Source organism: Cyanistes caeruleus, chromosome 14, assembly GCF_971803275.1.
Source record: "Cyanistes caeruleus chromosome 14, bCyaCae1.hap1.1, whole genome shotgun sequence".
Classification (NCBI taxonomy): Eukaryota; Metazoa; Chordata; class Aves; order Passeriformes; family Paridae; genus Cyanistes; species Cyanistes caeruleus.
This window is the reverse complement of record NC_141714.1, coordinates 16,427,621-16,443,424: the sequence shown is the minus strand read 5'-3', so window position 1 is coordinate 16,443,424 and position 15,804 is coordinate 16,427,621. Positions and strand designations below refer to the sequence as shown.

Below are 15,804 nucleotides of genomic sequence, written 5' to 3'. Positions count from 1 at the left end.
AGGGATGCCCCTCAGCCCGCACCGCACTCACCCGGGACCACCCTCAGAGCACACAAAATCCCCCATAAACACACAGTCGAAGTGCAGATAATTCGTTTATTGAAGTCCAAATTTACAACTGAAGTTTACAATTTTATTTTTTTTTCCCCCCAAAACAAAAGCTTTGCTTGAATTTAGGAAGAATAAATGTTTGTTTTTGTTTTTATTTTTGTTTTTTTAATAATGTACAGACTATATCTCTTAAATAAGTTAATATCTTTGAAAAAAGAGCAATATGTTCCTTTTTTTAATGTTGCAGTGCAACTTACAACTTACACGTCTGTGCAATGTACCATGAGGTATATGCCCAGTGAGCAACACACAGTGAAGTTTTCCATTCATAAATTCTCGTTGTAGACACACAAAAAGTTAACAAGTTATTAATCTGTGATAGAAAACGCAGCCGGTTACAGTAATTCACACAGAACTCGTTTGGAAAGAGGGAAAAAAGAAACCTAATGTTCATTGCCTATAGAAACTATTGGATCGTCTCTCAACTTAGACAAGTATAAAATTAAAAATACTGTTGTGAAACTGAAGAAATACTGTGTTATCCAGGGGTTGAAACCTTGTTTGACCTGTATTAGTCTAGAACCATTGGTTTTCTCTCTGTAGCATCCATGAGCTGAGGGATTTACTGTGGTACCGATGGAGCATCTGCTCGTCAAAGCATTAAGCACGATGGGCATTATAGAAAAGTTGCAGAATGCTCAAAATCTTACAACTCCAACATTTTCCCTGGCATGGACAGGTGGTTTTCCATTGTCTTTCAGTTCATCTCCCAGCTGATTAGAAAAACAAGGCTGAAACATGGAAGATTACTCATATTTTGAAGCTTGACACTTCAAACTTCTCAAGATGGCTCTAAAATACTTATTTTTCTTAATGACAGAAAACATATATTTATTTAAGAAAGAATCATCCACAATATAACTTTGTGATAAATAACAGTTCTGCCTCTAATACATATATACATACTGCTTGTAAACAAAAATGCCCACAGGTCATGGAGTCTCCATGATTTTTATACAAGGCGCTATAGATTTTTATTTTTTTTAATTTTTTTTAATTTTTTTTTTGTTATTGAAAACAGTCCTAGTGAAAGTTTGGTTTATAACCTCCTATTGCTACAGAAACGGTAAGAATGTTTATATTTACAAAGAAACAAAGACCATGGAGACCCCATAGCGTTATTTGCCAAAGATTTGAAGTTGGTGGGGTTCGCAAAATACACGTTGTCAGCACGTTGGACAGGTTGAACACCAGCAGTACGATACTCCAGTGCTTTGGTATTTCAACCCCTGAATATACAAAGACATTACTACAGCCTACTTCACAGTTTAATGCAAGTAAAGTGCAAGCCATAGTACAAGGGTGTCATACATTTCCATACATGTAAGCGTTATCTAAAAAAGGCTCTGTACAAGGTTTATTAGCTATTTAGTAACCTAGACGGAAGTCACCTATGGCCCAGCAATTAATGGTCTTACAAGGATATTGTCTTTGTAATACAGTATGTGTCAAATGTAAAACGTTTATTAATACTAGTGCATTTCTCTTAAATCCTAACTTGTTTTCTCATCAGATTTTTATGCTGAAATCCTTGTTTCTCAGTAAAACAGAAGTCTTAACTGGTAACAGGGTCTTACTGGTATTTTGGCCAGTGAACACAGTTTGTTAAGACGTATTTGTTTTGTGGTTGCTAGTGAAAAAATGCAATAGTTAATATGTATAATGTGACATCCTTATTTAATCTGCAGCATTCAGACAGAAACATTTACTGTTAGTAAAAAGATCTGTATTGATACCCTCACCAATGCCTGAGGATGAGCAATATTCTAGAAATGTGAGGACAGAAGCTACAGGGCTTAGCAGGTCAAACAGCAAATTGCCAACGTATTTGATCATTTTTACAACATTGCTTTCTTTCAAATACTGCTCATACAGTGGCATTAATGCTTAAAGTCCCTAACTGTCACTTCTACCACATGTACGTTTCTAATAAAAATAAAAATACATCTGTCTGGCCTGCATTAAGAATGAATATGGTTCTTTTCCTGAAGGCAGTTTCTGTCTGAATTATTTAAACATTTTTATTAAGAGGAGGTCCCAGTAGTATATCACCTGTCTTCAAACCTGATAAAAGCTTAAACAATATTCTTTATAAACCTCCTTCTGGATGTACAAGAGTTGTATAACCTGTAAAATATAGAAAATAAGCTTTAAAAAATGTTTCTTCATCTATTAGTTATATCCAGAGTGGAGAGTTCCCTGCCCACTTGTTAGAGAGTGGAACTGATCAGAAGCGTCACATTTTGCTTGTGTGTAATGGGAGCAAAGAAAATAACTATAAACATCAACAAAGGAAATAACAACTTATTAGTTTTGGTTTAAATACCCCTGAAATTTCCATACATCAGCTGATACGGCTCAGATGGGCTTTTCAGATGGGATTTTCAGATCTGTGCTCCCTTAACACCCATCAAGAGCCTCAGCCACACGCTGTGAATTCATCTGAGAGGAGGTGGAGGACCTTTCCCCACAGCATCCTGCCTGGGGAACCTACCCTGAGCCTCAGCTTTAGTGAGAGAAATATTCTGGAAGAAAAAGAGCATTTTAATACTGAATATAAATGAATAGCTAATATTGCTTCTCCAGTCCTTCCTGTTATTACCCATTTTTTGTCCTAGTGGTAAATAAACATTATTTGGTAGCAGGGAGGGTGATGTATTGTGGCCTAATGGAAAATCTACCATGGAAAACCTGTGCCCTTCTGGCTGCCTTAAAGCACCATTTCCCTGCTGTGAAAACTGAGAAGAGAATCAAATCCTTCATGAGACCAAGCAACACTTATTTCTCTAACAGAGAGTGTAGGGAACCCAGGTATGCCCTGAATGGGGTTCAAGCTGAGGCCCAGCAACCCAGGCAGGCCTGTGCTCTCTTCCTTGGGGAATCTCCCTGGGGCTGCATCTGGAGACGCTCAGAATCTCTGTAGAGACACAAGACTTGCTTGTACTGACAAACTGAGTGTTTAAACTATAACTAAAATGCCTGGTGCTATCCTCTAATTCAGGAGCAGCTGACAGAGGCGGCTGGTTTCGTTGTGCTGCATCCTGCCTTACATTTTACACAAACCATCTTCTAAGGGCTTCACTCCCCAGCATGTGAAGGGTTTGTACAAACCGTTGGTGAACAAAACAGCTCTTCTGGCAGAGCTGTCCCTCCTCAGGGATCAACAGCCTCCATCTATATCAGCTTGGTCATAAATACTGCTATTTTTGGCACAAAGAATGCTATTATCACTTTGGAAGATGGCAAGAACACACCAAGAGGAAAGAATATGACAAGTAAGGTATGTGATAATCTTGGCCTGATTTACATTACTTGAGACAATGATAAGAACATTCTTTGTTCTCCTCGGATTTGTGTTGAGTTAAACAATTTATACCAAATTCTTCATTTTTTTCCCAGAGGTCCTATTAACATTTGAAGTGAAATCTCCTAAAGGTCAGCAGCAGAATTGTACAATTTTTGAGGAGGCTGAGCCCTTCCCAGAGCCACTGTAAAATAACTTCTTCAAAGGTACTTGTACTGTCCTTCACAAGACCTTGGAGGATGAGCATTCTGTAACTGCTGAGAGGAGTGAGAGTAGCTTAACTGGCCATGTACAATTCTCTGCAACACTCATTCCTTTTTCCTTGGAAAAAGCCAGTGGAGCACCGCATTCCCAGCTCAAAAGGCAGTAGCCGAGAGCTGAATATATCTCGATAACAACCCCCTTCTCCTCCTCCTCCTTTGATTTTTGTTCGTGTCAATTACAGCAAGCTCGTTTTCACTTAAAATAATGAAACCAAGAAAAAAGCCTCGGTTCTCTCAGGAAGTGATGCCCAGAGAGCTATTAAGACACTTTCAAAGATCTGACATGTCACTGAATACAGACCAGTATTAAAAAAGGAGGGGAATCAATAGCTCAGGGGGAACATTAAATCAGTTGTGATGAAAAATAGCCAGTAACAAAAAGACTCAGCTTGTGGAGTGTCAGAGAAAGTCTATGGGCTGAGACATTTTATCTGTAGGAGATCTGAATGAAGACACTAACTTTAATAAGATCCAGTTAAATAAAGCACATCCAAACAACATTCCCATGTTGTTGTATAAGTTAAAAACCAAGTTTTACCTGAGAATTCAGGCAGGAAAACTGGTAAATTAATAAATCTATTGTACAGGTGCTGTTTATTTCCCTTGATGAATGCAACAGCCAAGCCTTGTTCTTTTCTTATTTAAAAATATGGCATCAAAACAACCACAACAATTCCAGCTGCTTTGTACAGTGTGTTTAAGTACCTGTTGGTCCAGCAGAATTGGATATATTTTAATATGTAAGCAGGATTTGGTGCATGAATTTTTAAATACAGTATCTATATTGCACTTTGCATTCCAGTGAGTTCAAAGGTGGTGCAAATCCAAATAATTGTGCTGTGGTGACTGTGCACATTCCTCTCTGCAGTCCATTTAGATTGGCACCTACATCCAGAAGGAAGAAACCGGTGGCAGGGAGGGAAGGGCTGCAGGGCGGGGTTGAGTACATGTGCCAGGAGGATAAGTGCTTGTGAAATGGCTTCCAAATGCCAGCTGACATTTGTGAAAGAATAAAGTCTCTGTATTGCTTAATTTACCAATTAGATTTTGCTTGCTCTAAGGCACAAGCAATGCCAGACAAATGGTTCAAACTTTTCTCCCAGTTAATCTTAAACCCATTAGAGGGAATTTCTCCAGTGTATCTCATCTCATTTCATCTCATGAATCTCCTGGACAATTTATTTGGCCTATTCAGTGCAAATTACATTTGCTGAGAGCTGCTCTGCAAGAGCAGAATGCAAACTCACAATTCCAAGAATTTCAGAAATTATGATCTCATGGCACTGAAAGATTTTTTAAGATAAGCTGAGTGAAAGCATGAACTCTCTGCTATTTATCTCATCCATTCATATTACAGAAATGGTATTTAAACTTAAAAGAGAGATAATCTGCTTTCAATACTACTTGAGTTATTTCTGAGAAATCTATCTTCCCAATTATGTTTCTCATTTTCAGCTGTATCTATAAGTAATATTCTCTGTTTACTTGTGACTTGTGAATATGCTCAGTTATGTCTTGAGCGATGATGCAGTGGCATTTGAAATCTTTTTGGAAAGCAATTTGAAAATAATATAAATCTTTTCATTACAAAAGCACAAGCCATCTTTTGGGTTTGAAACAATAAGCATATTTAAATTTCTTTAGGAATTTAGGTAGTTCAAACTATGTAACTGTTTCTGTGACCATCCATCACTGCTTGCATTTATAATATGAATTAATTTCTAGATGGATTCTGTAATTTATGCTGTTGCTTGCTGGAAATGAAGGAATGAAATTAAGACTGGAAAGAAGGGAGGAGGCAAGAGAAAGGTGTTTTTAATTTTGTCTTTGTTTCTCACTATGCAATTGTATTTTAAATTGCTAATAAATGAATTTTCCCCAAGTCAGGTTTGTTTTGCCTGCAATAACCATTAGCAGATGATCTCCCTGTCTTTGTCTCAACCCAGGATCTTTCCCAAGACATTTTTCCTCCCTGCCCAGCCAAGTTCAGCCCCCCTCAGCTGCTCTGTGGAGACAGAACTAAACACCCAGGACAGCTTCGCCTGGTCTGGCTTTGGGAATAATGAAATCTCTTCCCAGATACTAGGACCTCACTGAAATGACATTTTTTCCTCTATTCTATTGAACTCCATGAATTTTACAGTCCTTGATGGATGAGCAACAATTTGGTTTATCTTGTGAAAAAATTATCAGTGAATTTGTTTTGGTGAAATGACATCAGCTGTATTCACATCCCCTTCATTCTGCCTTTTAGAACTATTCTAGCAAGCAGAGTCAAAGCAAACTAGCAATGGCTTTGAAATCTATGTTCAGTAGCATTCAGAGAGATCTTTTTCCCCCTGTAAGAATACAAATATTTTCCCCAAAATCTGATTCTTGCAAACTGTTCTCACCCAGGCAAGGAAGTGAAATACACTGCGTGACTTGTGTGTCTTCCCAAACCAATCAATACCGATTGGTTTTTGAACGATGTTTTGAATAACTTCACCCACTTGCAAATGTACTGCTAGCAGTTAAAAATTATTGCCAGACATTACATAATTTTGAATAATTAACTCAGCTATAGATGTCAGTCTATCACAGAATGTAATTGATTAGTTCAGGAGGTTTTTTAAGCTTCATTCTCATGCTTTTTTTGAATTTTGTGACTCACAGTCATGTGTCACTTAAATTCACAGTGAAGAAACGATGAAAACCTGCAGTATGTACCTTACTCAGTGCAGATGTTTTGTTTTTCTTTCACCATGAAATACATCAAATTCTATTAAAACCAGTTTAATTTGCAGCATTAGTGAACAACCAATATTGTTCTACTCGTATCTTACCTCTGTGCCAAACCTGCTTGCTCGTGTTCCTTCGTTTAAAGGCAGGCACAGCACGTTACAAACACAGTATTTAAATGGCATGTACAGAGTGCCCATAGGGCCAGACTGGGATCTATTTCTCAGATGTACAGTGTACATTTTAAGGCACACTATAGGGATTGAGTTTACACTTTGATAACTCTGTCCTTTTATTTGCAAAGATGGTCACTACCTGGAAATGTTGCAAAAATAAATGTTCATCTCTAAGAGTGGCCAATGTATTCATGTCTTCATTTTTATATTTTTTTCTCAAGAAAAAATGTGTGAAAATGTGAACTTTAGGGCATTTTAAAAGGAAATGTCAACTACCATGTTACATTTTATATACATAGATATGTATTTTTATATATATATCTAAATATATAAAATGATTGTAGGAGCTCATACTATAAGCTGAGTTTTAGTACAGTACTTTAAATATACCGGTATTTATTTTCAGTTACACTTCTGCACCGCTTCTTTCTAATGCAGAGCTTGATACGGAAATTGGTTGATAACAGCAAACAAAATAATTCATAAAGAATATTATTGTCTTGTCATGCAATGTAGTAGGCATCCTGTGGCACTATTCTCTTACCCAAGTATTTACAGTACTGCTGAGTACCTTAGCAATAAATTCACCAGTGTTTGTTTGACTGCATCAGTCAGGGCACCCAGCAGTGACCCAGGCTGAGGCTCCTGTCACACGTGAGTCTCGATGAAGGAGTGTGTGTGTGTCAGCATTGGGGCTGAGCTGGCCAGTTCAGAGGCTCCGTTTTGAGACTTCCCAGCAGCACTATACTCACAAATGTCCAGGAAAAACTCGTAGTTCTTTAATTTCCAATCTTTGAACTTCTTGGATGTTAAGTTGGGATCATCCAGAAGGTTGTTGATAACTGTGAGGTCCCCTTCTTTTGCCTGGCAAATTCCAGAAAGACAGAGGACAGGTTAAAAGGAAATTTTGTATTTCAGCACTTTATTTCTTCTTTAACTTTAATGCCAAGTGCCAGAAAACCTAGTAGGGAAACTTTAATGTTTACCTAAATTCAGGAAGTGTTACAGCATAAACTATTTGACATTCAGTCTGTGGCACGTGCTACAATTTGCCTACAGAGAGTGCCAAATAATCTCTTTTTTTCCCTTAAGCTGAAACATGTTTACTTTCAATGATTTTTAGTTTCTTTGAAACTTAATTTTAAAGCTATGGAAAAGCATTAACAATAGAAATGTAAAGAGATTAAGGACATACAGTGACATAAGGGGGAATGGCTTCACACTGCCAAGGGCAGGGATAGATGGGACATTGGGAAGGAATTGTTCCCTGGCACAGGGTGTCCAGAGAGGTTGTGGACTCCCCATCCCTGGAAGTGCCCAAGGACAGGCTGGACGGGGCTTGGACGAGCTGGGATAGAGGGAGGTGTCCCTGCCCATGGCAGGGGGAGGAACTGGATGGGCTTTAAGGTCCCTTTCAACCGATCAGCATTCTGTGATGCGCAGTTAGATTTTTCCTAGTTTATATTCCTTACACAAAATCAGCAATAAAGCCTTACTTTTAAAGTGCTCTTGAGGACTCGGATGTGGTGCAGCTTTTCGTTGATCACTGGGTCGTTGCACCGCTTCACGAAGGACTTGCGGAACTCTTGCTTGGTGGAGGGACGCTGCTCTCCGAAAGCTGACAGACTGGCTTCTTCCAGAGTTCTGTAGAGCTCTTGCAGACCATCTGTAATTTCTTCAATTTCTTTTATGTTTTCTGAAAGGAAAGAAAGAAACCTAACAACAAACCTGATCATTCAGCTGAAGTCTCTAAAATCAGCAATACTACAACTTCAATACTATCTTTTTTTAATCTATTACTCAGTTCTGCAATGTTAGTTTTGATGGGACAAGAACATTTGCATCATCCCAAAGCTCAATTTTTAGTGCTACATCCTGGCATTGCAAGTACAACCTCCTGTGTTTGCCAACATCCAACAGTTCAACTTCCAAATCCTTGCTGAGAACAGTGCCAACACCACTCTGGATTTTGATGGCAGTAAAGTGGATCAGAAGATGTCTCAGAGCTTACCTTCTGCACAGAAACTATTGTGCCTTCTAATAGGAACCTTCTCTTCCAGACTGTCATCGGGCCCTTCAATGGATTTTACGCGTCCCTTCCCGCGGACGTCTCTGTTCCGGGGAAGGCTTTGGCTGCGCTGTTTCTGGGGCCGCCCGTGGGAGCCGTGTCCCCTCGGACACTCCACCAGAGGAAAAGGCCCATCCTGCTCAAAATTATGGCGCCTCTGGACAGGCAGCGTGGCTTGTCTCCGTTTGTCCGGGGACATTCCGGGCCGGCTGCTCATGTACTCCGCCTCTGGAGGGACAGTCTGGAGGAAATGGAGCCCTGAACTGGTTAAGGGAGTCTCTATCAGGTCCTGCCAGGAGCGCCGTTCTCGGTAGGGAGGTCTGCACCCCGAGGAGTGTGTGCTGCCTGCTGCATCCTGCCGGGAGTCCTCGGCAGAAGAGTGGGAATATGTTGATTCACTGGAAAAGTGTCGACCTTGTTTGGCTTCAGGGAATGGACTTGAAGAATTCACCTGGAAAGATACAAAAACATCTGCCCGTGAGACAGTGATTTGAACAGACCCAAGTTTACACTGTGGTATAAAACTCTATATGATATCTAGTAATCAGATGGACTGATGGGTTTGATTTGTCATAACATGAACCACTGTAAACAGAAGAGAGTTAGCAGTGACAACTTTTATACAAGTGCTCTTTTAACCACTCCCTATTCTTGTTTTGCACATTCTCTGCCCACAAGCAACTCCTGATGGAAAGAAAAGTGTAACACTGGTGCAGGTTTCCTGGAGACTCGTCCAGCTTACACTCGCTTCAGCTGAGGACAGTGGAAGTCTCCAAAAGAAACCGTCATTGGATTTCCTTTCTTTGTTTTTTAGGGGCCAAACAGAAAAAAAACCCATAAAAACAAACCCAAACAACAAAAACTTCAGCACCCAGGAAGATTTTTGGCTGGGGGACTGTTGAACTTGTGAAACAATTTGAATGAATTCTGCTGGGTCTGTGTATAAATTTAATTCAAAACAAAGAGAAAGGCAAAAATGTGGAAAAACAGAAAGGGAGGGGCTTAACCTGTATCCCAGTTGATAAAACAGCATCACATGGGTGAAAATCAGTCTGAACTTCACCCATGTGATGCTGTTGTCTCAGTCACTCTTTCTTTGGTTCTGGCTGTGTGAGGATCGTGTCATTCACGCTGAAGAAAAATCTGAAAGAAAAATAGAGAACAGTCCTATCTGTGCTTAGAATCATAGAATAATTATCATAATTGCCTGTGTTTTGTCTAATAGAAATGTTCTATTTGCAACATTGTCATTACCATGGTATTGTACACAAGTTTGTAAAAAAAACCCTTTTCCTAGAAAGGTTTGTTCTTCAAAAAAGAACTGAAACATGATTACTGCGTGAATGTGAGCTAATCTTAATCTCTAGCATCCAGCATCCAATATTCATTATTGAAAACCAGTTTCAACTATCCCATCCAACTTATTGTTTCATATTCTGCAGTGAAGGTAAAATTTGAATATTCTGTTCCTGTTACGATGTCTAGTTTCACCAATCCTACGAAAGAAGGTGATATTTCCAACCTGGTGACCAATCTGTGTCAGGAGCCATTTACCTCTCCTTCCTTTCTAACTGATTTGCTATGGAAAAATCCAGGTCTTGGCTCATGAGGAGCAGCAGTAATTTCATTTTTACAATCACATCCAGCTTTGTTCCTCCACCTTTGTGGTGTTTAAACATCCCAGGACAAGGGAAGTGCAAGTCAAGGCACAGAGCTGTTTCTGGTGACCTAGGGCCACGCGCAGTGACTCACTGAGGGTGTGCGGTGGTAGGTGTCACACAGCGTGGAGGAGCCCTCCTGCTTCAGGGTCAGGGAGCCGTCGATGTCGTCCTGATCACTTTCGCTCCAGTAATCTGCTGACAAAACATTCCAGCTTTCACTCAGGTGCTTTTGCACAAGAAAGCAGATCCCACGTTTTAGCAACATCCTTCCATGGCAAGGTAAACGTTGCTCAGTCACTGCAGCCCCTGGGGAATGGGCTGCTGGAAGGGTCTGGCACCTCAAACAGGGGGTGCAGAACCTCTGCATGCTTTGGGGAGTGTAACAGAAGGCAGCCTGGGCACCTGACTCCCCCTGCACAGAAAAACCAACTTCTGCTCACAGACTTTCAAACAGAAACCTCGTTCCAGATGCTGCAGTAGAGCCAAGCCCGAACACTCAATTTAATTTGGCATAACAGGTTCCACTGTGGTGGTGGGGAAAGGGCAAGGCTGGCACTTGAGCTCAGGAGGTGCAAATATTGCTGAAGCACACATTGTGCCAAGTCTGTGATGTCTGCACTGATTTCAGGGAGGTCCCGTCCCTGAGGGCTGGGATCTGGGAGATCACACCTCATCCTGGGCCCCGCATTCTCTTTATTACTAATTTTAAATATTTCTTAAATCACTCCTCAGGATTTTGTTTGGCAGTGGCACTGTAAATGTAGTCCTTCATGGAAATGTATTCATACCAAAATTGATATTTGAAAAGATATGGCCATATGTAGATAAAGAAGTCAGTTATGACTTCTTCAGCTTTATTAAAATACTGAGCAGATTTGTGCTGTCTGCTCTCTTCTAATTATAATCACTGAAGCATTACCTTCATCTGGGTGAATATCCTTGTCATCAGGTGTGTAACCAATTGCTGCGAGACCCAAACGATTCATCCATCTAATAGAAGGATAAAAATGAGGAAGAGAGGTATTTAAAAGGAAAAACTTATGTAAATCTGAAAGCATCCACATTCTGAACATCTGGAAAAGTCAGAGACAACCCCTAATGCAAAAAGGCTGTTAAACCCACAATTAAGATGTGTTGGGCAGTTGATAAACAGGAGTGAAGAATTTATCATATTTATTCTGATTGCTACTTATGTTTATTCCAAGAACTTGCCTGAATTGCCAAAATACTAGAAAATAAAATAGAATTGTGTTAATTATTGTCTGAAAACCTGTGTTGGAAAATAAGTTATATTAAACTCGTGTCCTCAGAAAGGTAAAGCAGCCTATGGGCAGTTTGGTTATTTGCTAGTCTGGATTCACAATGCTGATGATAAAAACATTTAGTGTTGTTGAGCTGTGAGATCAACATTATTTTTCTTTAATTTGTTTAGTATAGACTTTTGGATTTCTAGAACAAGACTCGGTAAATTGCAAGTACTTCAATATTTGCATTTGGCATTGGATGTGCTGGGTTCCTTCTTTGTCCCCAAATTATATAGTTTGATAGAAAATAACATTCTTTACTTCATTAGGAAAATATTATAGTTTATTTTGGGGAAAATACCTTTTGAGTTTTCTTTTCATAAAATTGCTGGATGTTTCTACAATATATAATTGAAAAATTGGGAGAAAAGGAAATTAACACACAGAGGGAAAAGTCACTTCTTAATGTTCAGCAAATGGAAAATCAAGAATTATATCTTGTTTTCATCATCAAGGAGATATAACTGTAGAAAAAAACCCCTAATAGTGACATTTATAATGCCTGGGATGTTTTTAACCATTCCCTTCCTCGGTGACTAAATTCTTAATTACATCATTAATTTCCCAGAATGTTGATGTGAGAGTTTATCTAGAAACAGCTCTTTTTTTCCTTTCTGAACATTTACAACATCAAATTTTTTTAATAATTATCTTCTTCGTTAATGATTATTATAATGACAAAAACATCTTTCACAGGCCTCAAGTCAGACATTAGTGAACAGTACATTGAATATCAAAAAGGACGAGTTGTTTTGCAGATTAAAACAAGAAAACTGTTCAGTGTCATTCTTTCCCACTTGTAGTGGAGGAGAAAAAAAAAAGCTTTTAAGGACATATGTGACTGTTATTGTCCAGGAGAGTGGTGTGTGGGAGATGGGAGGCACAGCAAGGAGGCAGAAAATGAAGGAAGAGTGAACTCTCTGCTAAAAATAGCGCAGAGTTCAGCACGTATTGATCTCCTGGTCTCGGCGGCTCCGCAGAGGCTCCGAGCAATGATCTTCATCTGTGATATTGGCACTGACTCACTGCACGGCCTGCAGCAGAGCCTTCCACCCGTCTTACGACTGCCCTAAGTAGCCAAAGGGGACAGCAGTGTTTGCTTCTTGCAGGGAATTGTCAGAGGGTTTAATTGACTTGCAAAACTATGAAAATAAAGGACTGTACAATCATATTGCTTTGCCGCTCAGTATTAAGGCAGAAGTGAGCAAACTGGAGAAGAAAACGGAAATGATGATTAGTTTTCCCAAATACAGACTGCAGGGTTAGGACTGCTTACAGCCGTTGTTCGCACCAGCACGTCAATAACTCATCTTTATCATCAGGGAAGTACATTTAAAATGGATTAACAGATTTACAGAAGAGCTTTTGCACAGCCCTCTCCAGCTTCATTTCCCTCAGCACACGGTGCCTTGATGGCCTGGCATTTGCTTCCCTTGCAAGGCAGATCCTTTCTTGCAGGAATGGCAATGACATCATTCCCTGCTCGTTACTAAGCATCTGTATTCACCAGTTTTTCATCAGTTCTTCCTAAATTTCTAAACTCATTAGCACTGGAGCAAAATAGTTTTAGTCATACTTTGCCATATGCCTTTGGCAATTAAGCAGGATGGCTCAGTGCCTTCCGCTGAGGTTCTGCTTAAGCAGCAACAATAAATTAGGACTAATTACCATTTTCCAAGTTAAAACAGACTCAGCCATTTGTGTGGTCAGTGCATGGAAATTTATATTGTCTTAAATTTCTTGCAAAATTTCTTCAGTTGCTCATTGTTAATTTGAAGGTGTTGGATCTTGGAAGCAAATATAGACACCCGCTGAAGTGTTGGGATTAACCTTCCAGACCAGGGATGTTCTGAGGATACCCAGAGTATCAGCTTTGTGCATATGGCCTCAATGGCCAAATCTGGAATTAGCTGAAGCTAATCTTCCTCTAAGGCTGCTCAGGCTTTTCTCTTCCAAAGGCCAAGATCATCCCCAGCTATAGTTACAAGGACTTTCTTACCTCATTTACCACAATTCAGAGTCAGCTCTTTGTCAAGCCAAAATAAAGGGTTATCTGATGATATTCAGTGGCTTATCATGATAAAATCTCTTCTGATAAAAGGACTAGAATCTCCATTTTAGGTTTTGTGTTTTTAAAAAAAGCACGAGTGGATGTTTTTGAGGTTAATCAGGAGATATACAAGTGGTGAGATTACAGCTCATTTTCTTACAGTTAATTTTTTTTTTCCCCAAGGAAATGCAAACTCAATCCAAAAGGAACCCTGCATAAACTAGATGAATTTCCTTGATGAGCAAACCACTTTCATTTTTCAGAGAACTGCAGTCAAGGTTATAAAAAGCCCTTTGTGGAGGGGTTGGAAAGGCAGGCAGTTGGTTTGAGCTCTGCCCTGGGTGCCCTGTGGGGAAATGTTGGGTTCCAGTTGGGCACTGGGAGCTCCTGTCAGAGCTGGGCTCCCGAGGGATGGAGGATGCTCCTGCATGGAGGACACTGCAGGGCTCTGTGTGCTGCCCCTCAGCACAAGCCCAGGGGCTGCATTGCTGATTTGGGTTCTAGAGCTGTGCCCCAGCTGCTCTGGGACTTCCCCGTGCTCACAAGGAGGCCTGGGCTGTCCTGGCAGGGGCACCTTTGGGATCTCATGTGCACATCCCCGTACCTCGACCTGGGCAGAAACTGGACTCCCTCCCCTCCAATCCTGCCTTCTGACCTGGAAAATTTCAACAACTCTTTCCTGTAGATAATTAAACAACTGAACCAGCAGGATCCACCGAGGCTGGGCCACCCAACAGAGCACAGGTTTGCACTCTGGATGGAAATTGTGATGACACAGAACAGCACTAAACATCCCACGGATTCTCTGCCACAACATTTTACCTCCAGGACTGTACTAATTTCCACAAGATATAATCACTGTCTTACCAAGGCACTCTGTAACTACAGGGGACCAAGAAGTGGGTTGGTTTTTATTGCCTGGCTTCCAGTGAACCAAAGGCAGGGAAAGGTGAGCCTCGAGTAAAGTCATCAAAATGCACAAATTTTGTACTTTGTCTCAATTAAATTCTAAATAAGTCAGACTTGGTTGTAATTAGTTCTGTGGGTTACAAACAGGCACTGTTGTCATTGCTTTGGGATAAAATAGAGCTGCCTGGTAGTTTTTAAGTTAAATTTACTGAGATAATTCTGGTTATTACCCAGGGATTACAGCCCAGGGGGCTCTTCTGAGAGTCTGATTCTGCCCCAGGCTTGGGCTGTGATGAGTGAAGAAGGCACCAGGGCAGTGAGGAGCTGAGGAGCTGTTTAAGAGTCAAAGCCTGATACTGAAGAGTGAACCATGCCTAAAATGCCCCGAATTGTCAGGAATCAGGAGCACCTTGCCCTACTGACAGAAACACCAGGTTTTGCTCTCCTAACACTGTATTAAAAACAAGAATGTGCCACTCTTCAATGTAAAATTAATAAATTTCTGTTTCCTGGGTTTTGTAGTTAGCTCCTGCTGAGCAAGACCTGAGCCAGCCAGGTCAGTGGGAGGTTCTGGGAGTGAAGGCAATTAAAGTTTCCACAGTGGCATCACTCTCACCCCCTTGACTGTTCCTTTGTACAAGTCCAGAGTGAAAAAGCACAAATAAATAAAACAGCTTGGACAATCTCAGTTGTCATAAATTGGAGAGAACTATTTTGTTTAGTGTAGGAGAATGAAAACCAAGGGCAAGAGGATAACCTTTTTTTCCTTCCTATAAAAAAGGACTGGAAAGTTACAATTTTTAGGTTATAGTTAGAACAGTTCCATAAACCCATGGAGAAGAGGTGAGGAAGAAGTGAGTTTCTGGGGCTCAGAAAAGTTTCATTTGCTAATATCCTCACTTATTGCACATACCAGATGGCTGGTTTTAGAAGAAGCTATTTAATTCAAATGAGTATGTGAAAAAATTATGTCGGGAAAAGGTGTAAATTCAAGAAAAGGTGTAAATTCAAAGAAAGAAAATACTTTCACTATTTCTCTCTGTTAAATGTTCCTTTAAAAAGGAAGTCTATGAAATCCTGACACGTTAACAGAATGTTAATAAATATATTTCCTATCTTCCTTGCATCTTTTCATCATTGATTCTTGCCCTTGTACGCCACCTCAGCTTTGTGTTAGGAATGTTTTAGTGCAGAAATATTTTTTCTTCATTTTTGAGATTGCATCTACATTTGAGAT

At 40.1% G+C, this 15,804-nt stretch overlaps 1 protein-coding gene across 1 annotated transcript in view; it reads right to left on the bottom strand.

Annotated features, from left to right (window-relative positions):
• Window positions 1–5,223: 5,223 nt before the first annotated feature.
• The window catches only part of LOC111928567 (connector enhancer of kinase suppressor of ras 2-like), a 167,423-nt gene continuing 156,842 nt past the window's right edge, over window positions 5,224–15,804 (bottom strand). Inside the window, exons 21-25 of the mRNA XM_086850852.1 lie at window positions 11,224–11,294; window positions 10,396–10,499; window positions 8,587–9,094; window positions 8,072–8,271; window positions 5,224–7,439 (exon numbers count right to left, since the gene is read on the bottom strand). Coding sequence (XP_086706978.1) covers window positions 7,224–7,439; window positions 8,072–8,271; window positions 8,587–9,094; window positions 10,396–10,499; window positions 11,224–11,294 — 1,099 coding nt within the window. The 3' untranslated portion in view covers window positions 5,224–7,223. The remainder of the gene's footprint in view (window positions 7,440–8,071; window positions 8,272–8,586; window positions 9,095–10,395; window positions 10,500–11,223; window positions 11,295–15,804) is intronic.